The 18,039-nt window shown below is 40.6% G+C and overlaps 1 protein-coding gene across 10 annotated transcripts in view; it reads left to right on the plus strand.

Moving 5' to 3' along the window:
* Positions 1-367: 367 nt before the first annotated feature.
* Positions 368-18,039, plus strand: part of anks1a (ankyrin repeat and sterile alpha motif domain containing 1A) — a 264,470-nt gene continuing 246,798 nt past the window's right edge. For 7 of the 10 annotated variants that reach the window (XM_033042379.1, XM_033042380.1, XM_033042386.1 and 4 more), the window contains exon 1: positions 368-610. In XM_033042379.1, the coding sequence (XP_032898270.1) occupies positions 474-610 (137 nt within the window). In that variant the 5' untranslated portion in view covers positions 368-473. The remainder of the gene's footprint in view (positions 611-18,039) is intronic. The other 3 variants (XM_033042385.1, XM_033042387.1, XM_033042384.1) reach the window with 1 other exon arrangement.

An 18,039-nucleotide genomic window follows, 5' to 3' on the forward strand; every position in this document is an offset into this window, starting at 1 on the left:
GAAGGAATGGATGACATTTCGGGTCGAGACCCTTCTTCAGACTGAGAGTCGGGGGGAAAGGAGTGGGGAGATATGTGGAAGGGGATGGTGGGTTGGGACATTTCTTCAGACATTGGAGAAATGATCCGAAGATTGTGGGCACGCACTCTGCTATGTAAAGTACAATCTGTGCATGATGCTCCTTAAATGCCCCCGGTGGTTAGTAGGCTGCATGTGGGGTGGGGGGTATTGCTGGAGGTTGCAGTGGGGATCCCGCTTGGTGGGTGCGCACCTTGTTGGCTGGTGACATTCATCGCGGCGCGGGGCTGGCGGCCTGTGCGCATGCGCACGCCCTGCCGCGGGCGGAGGGCGAGGGAGGTGAGGGTGCGAGTGCGCCTGCGCTGACCTGCAGGCTTCGAGCGGACGGGGGATCGCGACGGCGACGGTGGCGGCGGATCGGATCGGATCGGAGACGGAGGAGAGCCGACGGCAGCATGGGCAAGGAGCAGGAGCTGCTCGAAGCGGCGAGGACCGGCAACGTGGCCGTGGTGGAGAAGCTACTGAGCGGCAAACACCGGCTGTCGGCTGGCGGCGGAACCGTGTCCCTGCCTCAGCTTTCCAACCTTCTCAGGTGGGTCGGGCAGACAGCAACTTGGGACTCGAGTCAGGATGAGGAGGGGGTGGCTGGGCCCGGGCTGGGATGAGGCGGCTGTGGGAGCAGCGGGCTTCGTGGGGCAGCACCCGCTGCAGTTGCTTGGTGTCCACAGTCGCATCAAGTCTCGCATTTGGTAAATACGCGGTTTGTGTTTGTGTGATCAACGCGTTCACAAACAGCTCAGTAGTTCTATTTGCAGATAGGAAACAATTTTAGTTTGAAGAACGAGCTAATGTCACAGGCGAAGTGCCAAAAAAAAGCCGTTTTGGTTTCTTGTGCTGTCAGGGAGGGAGTTGTGCAATATACAATGAGTAATAAATGCTGAAGTTAAAGGAGTAATGAAATGGTTGTATTATTTGTCTGCAACTTATATTGGTTTAAACGCTTAATGTTAACGTGTAAAAGTTATTTACTTCATGATAACTTTGCACAATCTCGTAAAAAAAACACGAACACAAAGGGGATGAATTGTTTGTTTCCGGGTATGTTTATTTGTAACAACTCTGTCCGTAGTTAAATTTGAGCGCTGTCTTACGAGAGGGACCCTTAGAGTGCATTGGAGCAGTTACATTTATCCTTGGACCTGATTGTGATTAATGTTCAGCACTTGCACACTGGAGCTCCTCCAAGTCAGTTGCCTTGTGTCACCAGTATTAGTTGTATAAAAATGAAATATTCAATATTTTTTGTATCCCCTTTGATTAGATTATTTGGGCTGGTTTGGCCCAAGTTGGCATCGCATTATGTAATTTCAACATTGATCCCTGCTGTTGTATTTTTAGAAATTAAATAAAGAAACTAGTAAACAAACACAAAGTTCTGAACACTGAAATTCAGTATTTAAAAAGAGCAAAAATGTTTTATTTTAATTCTCAGGAATCTGAATCTAACTTGTTTTAAGATGAATTACTGTCCCGGTACTCCTTAATGTTATAGTATTAGATGGATTCAAAAATAGGGTTTATGTACATTCCCAGTTTGCAAAATTATTACTTTCTGCAACATAGCAGAATTAAACTTATGGCACAACGAATGGGTAAAAAAGTATTTTGGACTTGGCAGAATGAAATTATAATGTGTTTTTCTGGCGCAAGATCAATTATTAGGATTATTGCCAAACTAATTTTAAAGCTAATTGTTGAATTGTATATAGTTTGGAATTTAAATTCATGAACGAGAAATATAGAAGGATCCTGACCCAAAACATCACTACCTGACCTGCTGTGTTTCTCCAGCATTTCTGATTTTTGCTTGACATTAAATGCATAATAGTGAGTCTTTTTTCTGTGATGACCAGCACGAATTAAGCTTTTCGATCAAGTGCCTCATGTGGATCTAGGTTAGTTATGTTATGTTGATGGAACATGTGTTTGGAAACTGGCATATTTTTGGTATTAAATATTTGGGAAGAAAAATCATATCACGTTGAAAGGATACGTTTTGCACTTCTTGGCCAGGAATGTATTAGCAAAATCTTTACATAGCTTTATTGAAAGATAGTGTGGGCCACTGGACCATTTGGTCCAGTGATGATATGTGGTGTCTTTCATTACTTTTATTTACATGCATTTTCTTTTGCCTATTTCAACAAAATTCAAACCCAATATAAAGTTAACGTCTTTTAACATTGTGGAGTTGGTGTCTAGTTACAGCCAACAAACCGTGATATTTAATCACTATTTAGTTCTTGGTGAAAAGAACTCTTCGTTTTTGTTCTCCCGTATGGAGCAAAGGAAGACCACTGATTCTGTCTCACACTTGTATTCTAGTAATCTTCTGAATCTGGCGTACATTTAAACAAAGTGTATTTTCTAACTTGGTGCCACCTCATTGCCACACATGTAATGGGAATTAATTACACGTACAGTGCCCTCCATAATGTTTGGGACAAAGACCCATCATTTATTTATTTGCCTCTGTACTCCACAATTTGAGATTTGTAATAGAAAAAAATCCCCCATTTCAGGGCACATGGTAAAATCTGACCATGTGCACTTTAACCGTATGTGATTTTTTTCTATTACTTATCTCAAATTGTGAAGTACAGAGGCAAATAAATAAATGATGGGTCTTTGTCCCAAACATTATGGAGGGCACTGGATAAATAGACATGGTGAATTCAGGGAAGGGAAGGGAAGGTAAGAAAATATACTTTGTTTGCATCATGTTGGGGGGCACTCCTTATTTGTTCTTGGGAACCATGTGAAATTGGATAATGTTGCAATTTTAAGACTTCAAGCAAACCATTAAAAAAAAATCCTGACATGAATGAAGCAGATTTCTTGTGGCAAGGGTGATACTGATCATGGAAATGATTTTTGAGAAAGTGCAAACATGTTTAAATTAATTTGAGATATGACACTGATAATGCGGTTCCATTGGTTGAAAGAGATTGCATTGATAAATGGAACACTTGATTTGAGCTTTGTTCTTTTAAATTCAAAGCATTTTCAAAGTAAATTCAAAGTGCTTCTACAGATGCGTCATAGAAAGCATTTTATCAGGATACATCACAGCTTGGTTTGGGAACAGTTCCATCCAAGACCGCACGCAAGAAATTGTAGTGAATTGTGGACGCAGCCCAGACCATCTCACAAACTAACCTCTCTTCCATTGACTCCATCTAGACCTCGCGCTGCTTCGGCAAGGCCAGCAGCATAATCAAGGGCGAGTCACACCCTGGCCATTCCCTCTTCTCTCCTCTCCCATCGGGCAAGAGGTATAGGGCTGTGAAAACGCACACCTCCAGATTCAGGGACAATTTCTTCCAGACTGTTGTCAAGCAACTGAATTATTCTACCACAACTATAGAGCAGTCCTGAACTTCTATCTACCTCATTGGTGACCCTTCGACTATCTTTGATCCAACTTTACTAGTTTTGCCTTGCACTAAACGTTATTCCCTTATCATGTTTCTATACACTGTAAATGGCTCGATTGTAATCATGTATTGTCTTTCTGATGACTGAATAGCACGCAACAAAAGCGACGATAAACTAAACTGAAAATAAACTTTTGTGTGCCATTTGAATTGCACTACTATCATTCGTCTAGTTTGACCAAATCTCAGTTCAACAATTAAATTGATGAGATTAACCATTGAAATGATTTTGAACAATTTCTGATCCATTAAAACCTTCTTCACAATTTACTTGGAGTGGCGTAAATTATGGCCCACGGGAGTTGGTAACGGCAGAAATTTGAGCATGTGTATATGGATGGGAAAATAATTAAGATTTTTTTCTAAATTATTTCAGTTCTCCCATTTCTGAGAGTAGGACTGTGATCGGTAATCTTTGGTAATTGTAGGTACATAACTACAAATAGATTGAGATTCTGAATAATTTTTGAACAGTGTGTGTTTTGTAGTAAAGATAAAATCAAAAACCTCATCACTTACGATATACTTTTAACAGTACAGTTACCAGGTGAGAATAATGCTTCCATATTGGTTATTTCCTCTGGTCAACAAGTTTTGATCACTAATCAAGGTGTATAATTTTCGATCAGCTAAAGTCATTCTTCCAGATTAATAGTTAAGTTTAAGAAAGAACTGCAGATGCTGGAAAAATCAACGATAGACAAAAATTCTGGAGAAACTCAACGGGTGAGGCAGCATCTATGGATTAATAGGTAAGATCACATACTAAAGTTGCTTGCAGTTGCAAAGCCCAGCAAATTACAGAAAAACAAATGACTACACATCTTGGAAACTACAAATAAAACAGAAAATACTGGAAATACTCAGCATGGAAGCAGCATCAGTCCTGATAAAAGGTCTTTGACCTGAAACATCACTTTTTATCTCACTGCAATGCTGCCTGACTGATTGCTTCCAGCACATACTTTTTATGTTCGAGTGAAATGCCCAACATCATTTTTCAAAATTTAGCACTCATTTACATTGTTCAATTGAATTGGGAATTTGGACTGCCTTGATATTTATGCTTAACTACATTTTTAAACAAAACTCTGTAAAAGCAGGCATAGTAAAAGCAGGCACAGTGGATAGAATTATTGTTTCGAGTTGATAAACTTAAATCACAAGTGGATGTTAAATACACTCTGCCACAGAGGGCAAAAACTTCCTCTATTGTTTTAGCCATGCCTCAGAAGAAAGCCAAGCGTGCTTTTCAGAGAACTTAGTATTCATGATGGTGTTCCTGCTATATATGATGAAATGTGGAAAGCATGTCAAGGCATCTGAGGTCAACATACCTAAGAGACAAGAGCAAAATGGCAATATGACTGACATATGAAGTAGCCGAGAAAAAGGTAGGAGTGGAATTTGGAAAGGGGGAAATATGTTCATAGACATGCTGGATCAATGACATAAGAATATTAAAACCGATTTTGTTGAGATGATAAAGCAGAATCTTGAGTCTGATAGCCATGCCAATTTACTTAGTCAATAATCACAAAGAGATTCATCATAACTGCTAACACATGGCTAGGTATACGAAAAGTGTTTTGCATAGCCACTGAAAAATTGGAACTGGAAATTAAGTATTTTAGGATGTTATTTTGTTTTGTACAGGTAGAGTTAATGAAACAATGGTGGTGAAACAACTGTACGTAAACATAATGGCAGTGGAAGAAACTAACTCGACTGTCAATAAGATGTAAATAGAATCCATATGTATCAAGATAAATGATAGTATTATTTAAACTGGGAAAGTTTGTAGTGTGAAGGAGCTGAAGGAAGTAATAAGCAAAGTACAACTGGGGAAATGAGAGGTTGATAAAAGGGAAGAGGTATTTGTGTCCACAATGACACAGGATTCCTTTCTTGGCTATTTCTGCAGTATCTCATTCATTGAAGGGTACAGGTTGGGCATACATGTAAGGAGAAAAATATCTTGCTGACATTAACACAATACATTCAAGGAAAATCCCTGAGAAGCGCAAAATCTTGATAAAAGATCGAGCAGGTCGTTAGGAGAACAGTCTATTCTGTGTGATTGTGACTGGAATTTGCAGAAAGCACATTCCTCTGCTATTGGATTAGGAAAATATTAGGAAAAGTGGTTCAACTAAGGCCAGCAAAATTAAAGTCCACTAAAATTCAAGAATAAGAGAAATAATTCAAAATATAAATCTAAATGTTCGGAGCATTAAATGCGTTAAGTATATGCATTATGGGGAGGGGGCGGTGTTGAGGTCAAAGAATTAATTTGGAAGGCAAAGAGGAAGTATAAAAACTATCTGAAAATGCTGTGTAAACTCGATAGTTGACAGAATGTATAGCTGAGATGGTAACAGAGCTGCCAGGGAATGAGCAGCATAAAAGCACAGATGACAGTGGTGAAGCTGCAGAAAAATATATTTTTGCTTTACATTGGTGTCTAATAGGACTAAAGTTCAGTTGGCGCTGAGGTCGAGAGGAACCAACAATTACATAACCACATTTAAAATTTAAAAAATGCTAATTTACACTTTAAAGTGAATAACATCCTGGTTTTAATGTGTCCATGATTGAGCCATGTGGATACACGGGGTCAGCAGTAGGATGGATAGATAGCTGTAAGTATAGTTGAAATTGGAGAATAAATGTGAAGTGGCAGAAATACCAGTGCTGCATTGTTCACGGTTTTAAGATGATAAACCAAACTGGATGTGAAATAGATAATAATGAAGTCTGCAACAAAACAAATCACGACAACGTGCTGAATTACCTAACTGATTGATAACTGTGGTTCTCCACTCTAACTGGAGTTGTTATATTTTGCAATGAAAGTAGAGGCCCAGTTTTGTTTAGTTAAGTTTTGCGTGTGATAAACTGACCCGTCAGATTGCCTTTAAATTTACCCCATCTCGCCAAAAACCTATGCCCTCCAACTCAAGTCTCCTCTGCCCTGGGGAAAAAGGTTACCATCTATCCTATCTCTGTCCCGTACAATTTTACGAACTTCGGTAAGCCCTCAGCCTCCAACATTATAGGGATATTGATACCAGCTTATCCAGTCTTTCTTTGTAACTACAGCCACGCATTCCAGACAACATCCTGATCTCTCCTGGATTTATTAAAGTAGCCTTTGAAATTTGTTAATTTGTTATTTGAGTATATCCATTTCCAGATGCCATTATATCTCCACCTTAATTATTTTCCCAGGCTTATGGCGAGATGGGAGAAATTTAGAGGTGATCTGACAGTAAGTTTCTTCACACAAAGGGTGGCGATTATCTGGAGTAAACTGGCAAAGGGGTTGCTGGAGGTAGATATAATTACCATGTTTAAAAGACCTTTGTACAGGTACTTCAAGGAAAGGCACAGAGGGATAAAAACTTAATGCAGGGAAAAGGGATTTACAGTGCCCGCCATAATGTTTGGGACAAAGCCCCATAATTTATTTATTTGAGATTTGTAATAGAAAAGATCACATGTGGTTAAAGTGTACATTGTCAGATTTTATTAAAGGGTATTTTTATACATTTGACTTTCACAGTGTAGAAATTACAGCAGTGTTTATACATAGTCTCCCATTTCAGGGCACCATAATGTTTGGGACACATGATTTCACAGGTCTTTGTAATTGCTCAGGTGTGTTTAATTGCCTCCTTAATGCAAGTATAAGAGAGCTCGCAGCACCTAGTCTGTCCTCCAGTCTTTCCATAACCTTTGGAAACATATATTGCTGTTTATCAACATGAGGACCAAAGTTGTGCCAATGAAAGTCAAAGAAGCCATTATGAGACTGAGAAACAAGAATAAAACTGTTAGAGACATCAGCCAAACCTTTGGCTTACCAAATCAATTGTTTGGAACATCATTGAGAAGAAAGAGAGCACTGGTAAACTTACTAATCGCAAAGGGATGGCAGGCCATGGAAAACCTCCACAGCTGATGACAGAAATATTCTCTCTATAATAAAGAACAATCCCCAAACACCTGTCCGACAGATCAGAAACACTCTTCAGGAGTCAGGTGTGGATTTGTCCACAGAATACTTCATGAACAGAAATACAGAGGCTACACTGCAAGATGCAAACCACTGGGTCGCCACAAAATAGGTTGGCAAGGTTACCGTTTGCCAAGAAATACTTCAAAGAGCAACTACAGTTCGGGAAAAGGTTTTGCGGACAGATGAGATGAAGATTAACATATCAGAATAATGGCAAGAGCAAAGTATGGAGGAGAGAAGGAACTGCCCAAGATCCAAAGCATACCACCTCATCTGTGAAACACGGTGGTGGGGGTGTTATGGCCTGGTATGGCTGCTGAAGGTAGTGGCTCACTTATTTTCATTGATGATACATATGCTGATGGTAGTAGCATAATGAATTGTGAAGTGTATAAGACACATCCTATCTGCTCAAGTTCAAACAAATGCCTCAAAACTCATTGACTGGCGGTTCATTCTACAGCAAGACAATGATCCCAAACATACTGCTAAAGCAACAAAGCAGTTTTTCAAAGCTAAAAAATGGTCAATTCTTGAGTGGCCAAGTCAATCACCTGATCTGAACCCAATTGAGCATGCCTTTTATATGCTGAAGAGAAACTGAAGGGGACTAGCCCCCAAAACAAGCATAAGCTAAAGATGGCTGCAATACAGGCCTGGCAAGGCATCACCAGAGAAGACGTGTAGCAACTGGTTGATGTCCATGATTCGCAGACTTCAAACAGTCATTGCTTGCAAAGGATATTCAACAAAATACTAAACATGACTACTTTCATTTACATGACATTGCTGTGTCCCAAACATTATGGTGCCTTGAAATGGGGGGGGGGGGGGACTATGAATAAGCACTGCTGTAATTTCTACATGGTGAAACCTAATGTATAAAAATGGCTTTTATTATAATCTGACAATGTGCACTTTAACCATATGTGATTTTTTTCTATTACAAATCTCAAGTGTGGAGTATAGAGGCAACTAAATAAATAAATGGTGGGTCTTTGTCCCATACATTATGGATGGCACTGTATGTTTATTGGCATCATGGTTGGCATGGATGAGGCCGTACAATAAAAAATCTTGTTACATTTGCAGCAGACGTTGCTTAGATAGCACTACCATGTGCAGTTGTATACAAAATTATATATAAATATGCAGATGTTGTGGAGAAGCTCCAAATTGGACGAGCAGGATGATGTTAAAATGTATGTTTTTGGGAAAGATTGTACACGGTTGTCTGTTTCATATGCACAAATGCACTGGTAATTTGTCTTTATCTTGCACTAAATGATGGACACTTTATCCATTATCTATCCACTGTAGATGGCTTGATTGTATTCTTGTACAGTCTTCTTTTGGATAGCACGCAAACAAAAGCTTTTCACTGTACCTTGGTTCACGTCACGATAAACTAAACTAACAATTGAGTGGTGAATTAATAAAAATATTTATTATGATAAAAGGTTTAGTATGTTTCTAACTGAAGGTGAGGAATTAATATAGGATCAAGACATTGAAAAAGGTTTAGAAGTAAGATGTTTTAATTGGTAAATGTTGAACTGGTTGGCAGTTGGAAATGTTTTGAATAATTTAGGTGAATTTACTTAAGAGGAGGCTTGAGAAGCAACTAAACGCCACAGTGTGTTTCACAAACAGCTAGATTCTTTTATTTTAAATGTGGTTAGTAGAGTGAATGTCTGTTGTATATTCCATGACACCAATTTGGGTGCAGATAATGCACGCTAATTTCATAAAATGTCCCAATATTCTTGCTCACTATTCCCATTGTAAATTTCACAATTGGCACCCACTGCTAAACATTTGTTAGGATGCACTGAACCATGGATCCTTTAATATAAATTGCCTGCATGTTACAAGTCAGAGGGATATCTAAACTCTTGTACCAAAGCTTTTGAAGGCATATCTTCCATTATTTTGCACCTTGACACCCATCTTGTTGTATTATGCCATTAACTTCAACTATTAATCAAAGGCAGCACAGTGGCGCAATGTTAGAGATGCTGCCTCGTAGGTCCAGATCCTGACTACGGGTGCTGTCTGTACAGAGTTTGTACTTTCTTCCTGTGACAGCGTGGGTTTTCTCCTGGTGCTCCGGTTTCCTCCCACATTCCAAAGATGTACAGGTTTGTAAGTTAATTGGTTTCTGTAAAATTGCCCCTCATGTCCAAAATGTGAAAGTGGGATAACATAGTGTATGGGTGATCGAAGGACAGCATGGCCTCGGTGGGCTGAGGGGCCTGTGTCCACGCTGTATCTCTAAAATCTCTGTTCCAGTGATAGTTCCCATTCTTGTCCCTCGAGTGAAAATGATTTTTCTTCTCAACCTTATGTCAGGGATGAATGAGTATTTGCAGGAGAAAGTTATGGTCTGTTTTCCCAGTACCCCATCAAATCCCTTCATAATCTTAGACTTTTGGATTGCTACTCAATTTCCAGTTTCATTGAAAACATGTTTTAACCTATCCAATTTGTCCTACTATGTGGACATTTTTTGTTCTGCAATCATTTTAGTTTTATTCTGCATGACTGTTTATATTTACGATGAATTAAGCAAATTGAATATCAATTAAAAATGCTATCATTGTAACATGCAATGGCACATTAATTGTTTTGAAATTATTTGTTCCATTTGGTTAGAGGGTATTAAATTGAGTTTTTATATTTTAAGCTGGATTCAAAATCTTGAAATCCTTTTTCATTGTAATGGCTTGAATGGTTTGCATTCAAGTGATAATCTCATACCTGAATGACAAAGGAATTTGTTGTGCCAAATCGGTCGTTAGAAGAATTTTAGATCCAACCACCTCCCCTCCACCGATACTCCCGCTATAAGATCTGTCCAAAGATCTTATAGCGAGCAAGATGGTCCACTCCTGCGAAATACAATGGACTGACGTGTAGTACGCACCGGAGCGTAACTTCCGTCATTTCAGTAACCCCGACTCGACTTCAGTTATGCCTCTTGCAGAGTTGCGGGGGAACAGTTTATGTGTTTTTAAATGTTTTTTTTAATTTTATTTTTAAATGGCACGTACGTTGTACAGGGAGGAACTGCAGATGCTGGTTTAAACCGGACAGACACAAAAGGCTGGTGTAAATCAGCGGATCAGGCAGCATCTCTGAAGAGGACTAGGTGATATTTCGGGTCGACTTTTTCGATAGCTGCCATGACCCGTTTGATGTCATCCTTCGCCCGGCTCCTGGTGTCGGCCCGCACCGATCTGCCGGACATGCTGTGTGTGTTTGGCGGAGTCTGAGGGGAGAAGCGCCGGCACCAAGAGCAAGCAAACGCGCGGACAGACGGACGAAAGCAACGATCATAGAACGGCATAGGTGACATTTCGTGTCGAGACCCTTCTTCAGACTGACAAACAAGGGAAAGTGAGATATAGGCATATCTTCCATTCATTTGTCCTTAGTACCGTCTATATCTCTTGCTCCTCTTTCCCTTGACTCAGTCTGAAGAATGGTCTCGACCCGAAATGTCACCCACAAAGATGTTTGGTCACCTACTCCGCTCTATGATCCTTGCTTTCGTCCGTCTGCTCGCGCTTTTGTCCGCGCTTTCGCTCGCTCTTGGCTCTTACCTCTTGGCTCTTACCTCGCTCTTCTCCCCTCAGACTCCGCTAAACACACACACACACACACACAATGTCCGGCAGATCGGTGCGGGCCGAGACCAGAAGGAGGGCGAAGGGTGGCATTAAAAGTACAGAGATGGTAAGGGGGAACCCCCCCCCCCCCGAAGGAAATAGATGTTTAACAAAAAAAGGGGGGCCGGCGATTGCTCCGTGTCCGAGTCGGAGGGGGGAGTGAGGATGGTTTGAGTTCCTTTTTCTTCTGACTCAGTCTGAAGACTGGTCTCGACCTGAAATGTCACCTATTCCTTTTGTCCAGAAATGCCGCCCGACCCGCTGCATTTTGTGTCTATCCTTTAAATTCTCAGCCTGATATAACAGAATCTCCCTGAATTAGCTTGACGCCATGACCGAAGCCGGTTATGGAAATGGCGCTGAAGATCACCCATGACCCCACTACGGCTTTTTAGCGGAGTGGACCATCTTGCTCGCTATAAGATCTTTGGGCTTGTCCTTAATCTTACCAACTTCTCCTTCAACTCTTTCTATTTTCTCAAATCAGAAGTGTCCTAGTAGGCCCCAACAAAATCTGCCTCATTGGCAAGATGAAGCATTCTTTCTTCCAAACCTACTCTGGGATAATTCTTTCCAACTCTTTCCCCACTACATTGATTGCATTGGTATTGCCCCAATACACCCATGTGAAACTTGTCAAATGTATCAACTTCATCACAAACATACCCTCTACCCTTAGGTCCACTTGGGCCATTTCTAACACCTCTTTACCCTTTGTTGGCCTGTCCCGACTCCATCTTGGGAGACAGACAGTTACCTAGATTATACATCCTCCCAACTTGCCTTAATACCATCCTCTTCTATTTCTTAGTCTCTGTATTTGTTCTTTAAACACTGTCTTCACTCCAGGATCTCTTCTTTTAGAGGTGGTAAACCTGTGGAATTATCTTTAGCTGAAGGTTGTTGATACTGAGTTGCTAAGTATATTGCAGAAGGAAGGAGCTGTATGGACATGTTGCAGCTGTACATGGTATTGCTGAGACCGCACGGAGTATTGTCACCACAATGCTGGTGACCATATTATTAGAAGGAAGAGATTAAGCTGTATAATGTGCAGAAAAGATTTGGAATGTTCTGGCAGGAGTTGAGTTATAAAAAGAGACTGCATAAGTAAGCTGAGACTGTTTTCCCTGGAGTGAATGAAGCTGAAAGATGACCTTAGAGAGGTGTATAAAATCAAGCTGGGCAGAGCTAAGGTGAAAAGCCATCGTTCTTTTCCCAGTGTCTAAATTTAGAAGGCATTGGTTTAAAGTGGGAAGGGACAGATTTAAAGTGAGAATGGGGACCTTGGTCTGGTTTTTGTCACAGGGTGATGGTTGTAAGAAGTGGTGAAGTTAGTTACAATTGTAATGTTTAAAAAAAATATTTGGACATTTACATGAATACAAAGGTTTAGAGGGATATATATATTTAGAGGGATATCCTTTATGTTATTTTTAGTCTGTCTAGAAGTATTTTTTCTGGAGGTCTTTTAGTCTTTTTTTATGTGGAGGAGGGGGAAACCGTTTTCTCAGTCACTTCCTAGTCGAGCATGCGTCTTTCCTCCAAGTTGCATCTTCGCACCCTCCTCGCCACCAACTGGATTGGCGAGGCCATTGGAGCTATGGTTTGCGGAGCTTCCAGCCACGGGCGGCGCTGACTTTAACATCGTGGAGTCCTGGGATCTCTTGCCGGAGATCGCCAGCGTTGAATCTCCGCCAGCTCGGCCTGTGGAATTCGGGAGCCGCGGTCTCCGGTAGGAAGTGGCCGATTCAGAAACCCCAAGCCGCAGAGAGTGTTCTCAGTTCCGACGCCGAAGCTCCGATCATCCCGACGAGAAGGCCTGAAGGCCCCGACCACGGGTGGACAAAGAGGAAGATGACTGAACTTTATTGCCTTCTCTCACAGTGGGGAAACATTGTTTCTGCTGTGTGGGGATGTCCATGTTAAATTCTATCGTGTATTGTGTTCTTTTTATTTGTATGGCTGTCTGGTAATTCAAATCTCACTGTACCAATTGGTGCATGTGATAATAAACGTCTCTTGAACTCTTGAACTCTTAAATGCAGATAAATGGGATTCTCAAAAAGACCCCTTGGTCGATAAATTGGGCCGAAGGGCTCGTCGAGCTGTTGCCTCATCGCCAGAAATCCTGGTTCGATCCTGACCTCGGGTGCTGTATGTGTGGAGCTTACACGTTCACTCTGTGACCACATGGGTTTCCATCTGGTGCTTTGGTTTCTCCCTGCATCCCAAAAATTGTAGACCACACCCCTATTGCACTCTTGATCTTCTGCTCTCATTCTAGACTGATGAGTGAGCCGGACACAAAACCAAGAGGAATGCTACATTATTGAATTTTGTAAATGAAGTTGAGAATCAGCATGAATATATTAAATAGCAATGTTGAAGGACCAAATGGTTTCTGCTCGTATTTTCCTGTTTCCTTCACAGGCTGTTCTTTTGCATTGTGGTCTAAGAAAATATACTTACAAAAGTTTAAATCATGTTCTAACTAGTATTTCTGCAAATACTTTGAAAATTATACTCTTTTGTTTCATGAGGTATAAGTTAGTTGAAAGTGCCCAACAAAACCATAGTCATTGCTTAATTAAGACTTTGGCCCCAAAACAAATATCTGCAAATTGGATTTTCTTCAGATAAATAGTTGAATATTTAGATATTTAATACTTAGTAGTTGAAACATTGAACATATTGTTAGCTGCATGTTTGCTGAAATGTGCATTTGCAGAAATGTGTCTATTTTGCCTTGTGAGAACCATTTCATATGATTGGCTGCGCAAATATTATGAGCGATTAATCTGTGTGTTTTTATCTTGATGGAAGCATCATTTTTAAAGACAACTTAAAGAATTCAACATAAAGGAAAACACTCAGTTGTATTTGTGGGAAGATAAACAGAAATCTAGTGTACACCTTTGCTCCACGTACCATTAGGATGGCATCTCACTACATGATTCTAGCCAGGCAGGTTGAAGTTCACATTGAGTTTATTGATGGGAGGGGAACCATTGGAAAACTCATAAAAATAAATTAATTCTTGAAGGGGAAGAATTTGTTTGATTACAGAAGAACTGTAATCAACATAGATATGAAGGCATTGGATTTTAATCCAAGGCTTTCATCTGATTCCCACATTACAATGACCTCTATTGCAAGGTACTTTTTATATCTTGGATGTCCATAAACTATTTTTTTTATTTGTTATCATTATAATTTTCTGCAGACCTGTCTAATCAAAATGCATTTCAACTTTGCCAATTTCGCAGCAAGTTGAGATTTTAGTTCTTCTATACGGTAATATTTAAAAAAATGATCTAATCTTCAGGAAGTATGGTAGCATGTATTCCGATTTTGGCTAACCTGAGTTTTAATTGAACATCAACAGAGAATACTGTGGTGTATATTTCCAGAATTTTCTGTTCCTTTCAGCAATAACTGGTGCAGTTAGGATTTTAATGTTTAAAAAAAATCATGCATTTTATTTTGTGATTGTGGGCAGAGGGTTATTCTTTTAATCTTTAAGTTATTTATCCAAGAGAATTTGTTGTGGAGTAATATGTACGACTATTCATTATGATGGTGGTTTGAGACGATGCAAATTATCTTTCCTGAAAAAAATACGTCTAAAAATAACATTGTCTGAAGAGATTACTAATTTGAAGGAATGGAAGTGTCTGAACAGGAAGATCTGTTCATTTTGATTGCAATGAGGAAAAAAATATTGTAATAATGAAATATATGGGATCCTTTGCTGTAATTAGCTTATCAATGGAGTTAGGGCTTCCACATAAGTACTTTTTAAATTGTTAGTGGATAATTTTGAAGGAATGAGGAAAGAAGATATCAACGCTGATTATTTCTGAAATTGATGAAGTGTTTTTTTTGTGGCAGTCATTTATCAAAAAGGTACTTAATTGATCCAAATGATATTTTATTCATCCTTTTTTTACATAAAACTAATTATGGGAAGAATTAAATAATGGCTTTTGCACGTTGAAAATAACAAAATTTGTTATTTCTAACTCAAAGTACATGTTATGTCAAAGCTGTTAAACTAAATTTGTGTATGGTAAGGTGTCGTCTATTGATTCGTATTGAATGAAACAAAAGCATATCTTGTCAGTTGCATAATCTTGATTTTGTATGGTGTAGTGACAGTTTGTGCATTATGGAGGTGGTATTTATTTACCGATCCCTAAAATTAAGTAACATATATATTTATCTCCCTAAAGCTATCCAGATCTCCTGTTTAAAGCTGAAAAGTCAATCGTAACTTTGCATTAGAAATTGCCCTGTCACATTGGCTTCAAAATAATGATTGCCTATCTCCTGGATGGAGAAATTTTAGAGACCAGATAATCACTGCCTTGAGTAAACTAGATTATAATCAATACAGAGACAAGTGAAATTAAATGAAATGCTGAAGGGAATCAGCAGGTCGGACAGCATTTGTGGAGAGGACAAATGGTCAAATGAATTACAGTGGTGTGGAATTGCTGTATGTGCAGTCTACATTTAAGGGTTCATTATCTGAAACTGGCTCGTTTTTGCTAGTTACCCATATTGTATATTTATATATATTTATAACATATTTATATATATTAGGTATAATTTCATATTATTGAACGTTTGTCAGATTCTTTGTTAGATTTTCATAAATCAGTTTGGTAACCCTGGGAGCCTTTGCATAGAATGTAGTACATAAAGTTACATTTAGTATTGAAAAATTAAGATATCTGTTGATGCTTCCCGTAAGTACTTTTGAAAACTGATTGGTTATTCACTTTGTAGCTATTTCATTCATATGTTTAATCATACATACAAAAATAAGCATGCAGGTACAGCAGGCAGTGAAGAAAGCGAATGGCATGTTGGCCTTTTAACACGAGGAATCGAATATAGGAGCAAAGAGGTCCTTCTGCAGTTGTACAGAGCCCTAGTGAGACCACACCTGGAGTATTGTGTGCAGTTTTGGTCCCCTAATTTGAGGAAGGACATTCTTGCTATTGAGGGAGTGCAGCGTAGGTTTACAAGGTTAATTCCCGGGATGGCGGCACTGTCATATGCTGAGAGAATGGAGCAGCTGGGTTAGTACATTCTGGAGTTTAGAAGGATGAGAGGGTATCTCATTGAAACGTATAAGATTGTTAAGGGCTTGAACACGCTAGAGGCAGGAAACATGTTCCCGATGTTGGGGGAGTCCAGAACCAGGGGCCACAGTTTAAGAATAAGGGGTAAGCCATTTAGAGAGGAAACACTTTTTCTCCCAGAGGGTTGTGAGTCTGTGGAATTCTCTGCCATAGATGGAGGCAGGTTTTCTGGATGCTTTCAAGAGAGAGCTGGATAGGGCTCTTATAGATAGCGGAGTCAGGGGATATGGGGAAAAGGCAGGAATGGGGTACTGATTGGGGATGATCAGCCATGATCACATTGAATGGCGGTGCTGGCTCGAAGGGCCGAATGGCCTACTCATGCACCTATTGTCTATTGTTTATCTTACACTTAAACAAAATAATTAATTCACTTCCCTGATATTTTGTTGAACGTGGAAAGATATATAATACATACTAGACTAAGTGGGACCAGTTGGGTCCCTGTCACACAGGAGGCTTGGTCCCCCAACGCAATATTCCACCACTCACCCATAGCTCCCAACTGCACAGGCGCAGCTCATTTCCCCTCATCCCTAGCACTCTCTCTCCTTCCTCTTCACCCTCCCGCTTCTTTCACCTCTCTCTCCCCGTCCTTTCCCCTACCCTCAGTCTCCCTCCGAGGGGTGAATCACAGGGGAAGGGGGCAGGAGTCAACGAGGGAGACCAGACGGGATGGGGCTGGATGTGCGTTTGGGACTCACAGCGGGCGCTGGATGCTCTCCGCTGGGATCAGACTCCACTTTCTGTTTGGCGACATCTCCGACACCGGACCGGGCCGCTTCCGGTCCTTCCGAAAATTGTGTCCGGTTGGAGACTTCTGCCAGCCACCTACAACGTCCCTCAGCTCCAGTAAAGACGTGATGGTGCAGGAGGGGGCGGACCGTCTCGGGGAGTGACAGGAGAAGCGACCAATCCGTGAGGCGCTGACTGGCAGGAGAGGAGAGCGATCTGCGCACGCGCGGTTTTTACGATTTTTGAACCTCACTAATTTTAACAATATACCACCGATCGGAACGAAACTTGGTGCACTCGCAGCACAGGAGAACGGTGAGTGAGCTGACAAAAAATTGTAGCACTATCGCATACCGTTTTTGCGCAAATAAAAAAACCGCGCAAACCGGAAGAGCACAAGATCAGAGTTTTAGTTATGTATAAATAGATAGAATTGAATAGTCTGGTTTTGAAATACAATCTATCTATTTATACATTGTATTTCAAAACCAAACTATTCAATTCTGAATATTTGTTTTAAAAAAAACTTGTAATACAAAATAGGTTTCATGCATTTAGGGGACGATCTTGACTCCCGTAGCCGGCGGCATTTTGGCCCTCCGCATCGGGGCGATCAGCTCCTGCATCGGGGGGATGTCAGATCCCCTGCGTCAGGCGATCGAACCCCGCGTCGGGGCTGGTCGAGCCTCTGCGTCGTTGGAACACCTGACTAACCTCTCCCGAGAATGCGAGCTCTCGATGTAAAGTCCGCAGGCGGTGGTTGGAGCGATCCCAGTCATGGGATCGACTCCGATATTAAGTCCACGCCCCACGGTGGGGCTCAAAGTCGGTCTGAGGAGGTCTCCAGCTCCATCAATGGTAGGTCGCAGAGCGACCCGGAAAACAATAGTATCTCCGGCAAGGTAAGAAACTGAAAAAAAGTCTCCCCCGACCTCCTCACCCTC

The sequence above is a fragment of the Amblyraja radiata genome, chromosome 24, assembly GCF_010909765.2.
Source record: "Amblyraja radiata isolate CabotCenter1 chromosome 24, sAmbRad1.1.pri, whole genome shotgun sequence".
In the NCBI taxonomy this organism is placed as follows: Eukaryota; Metazoa; Chordata; class Chondrichthyes; order Rajiformes; family Rajidae; genus Amblyraja; species Amblyraja radiata.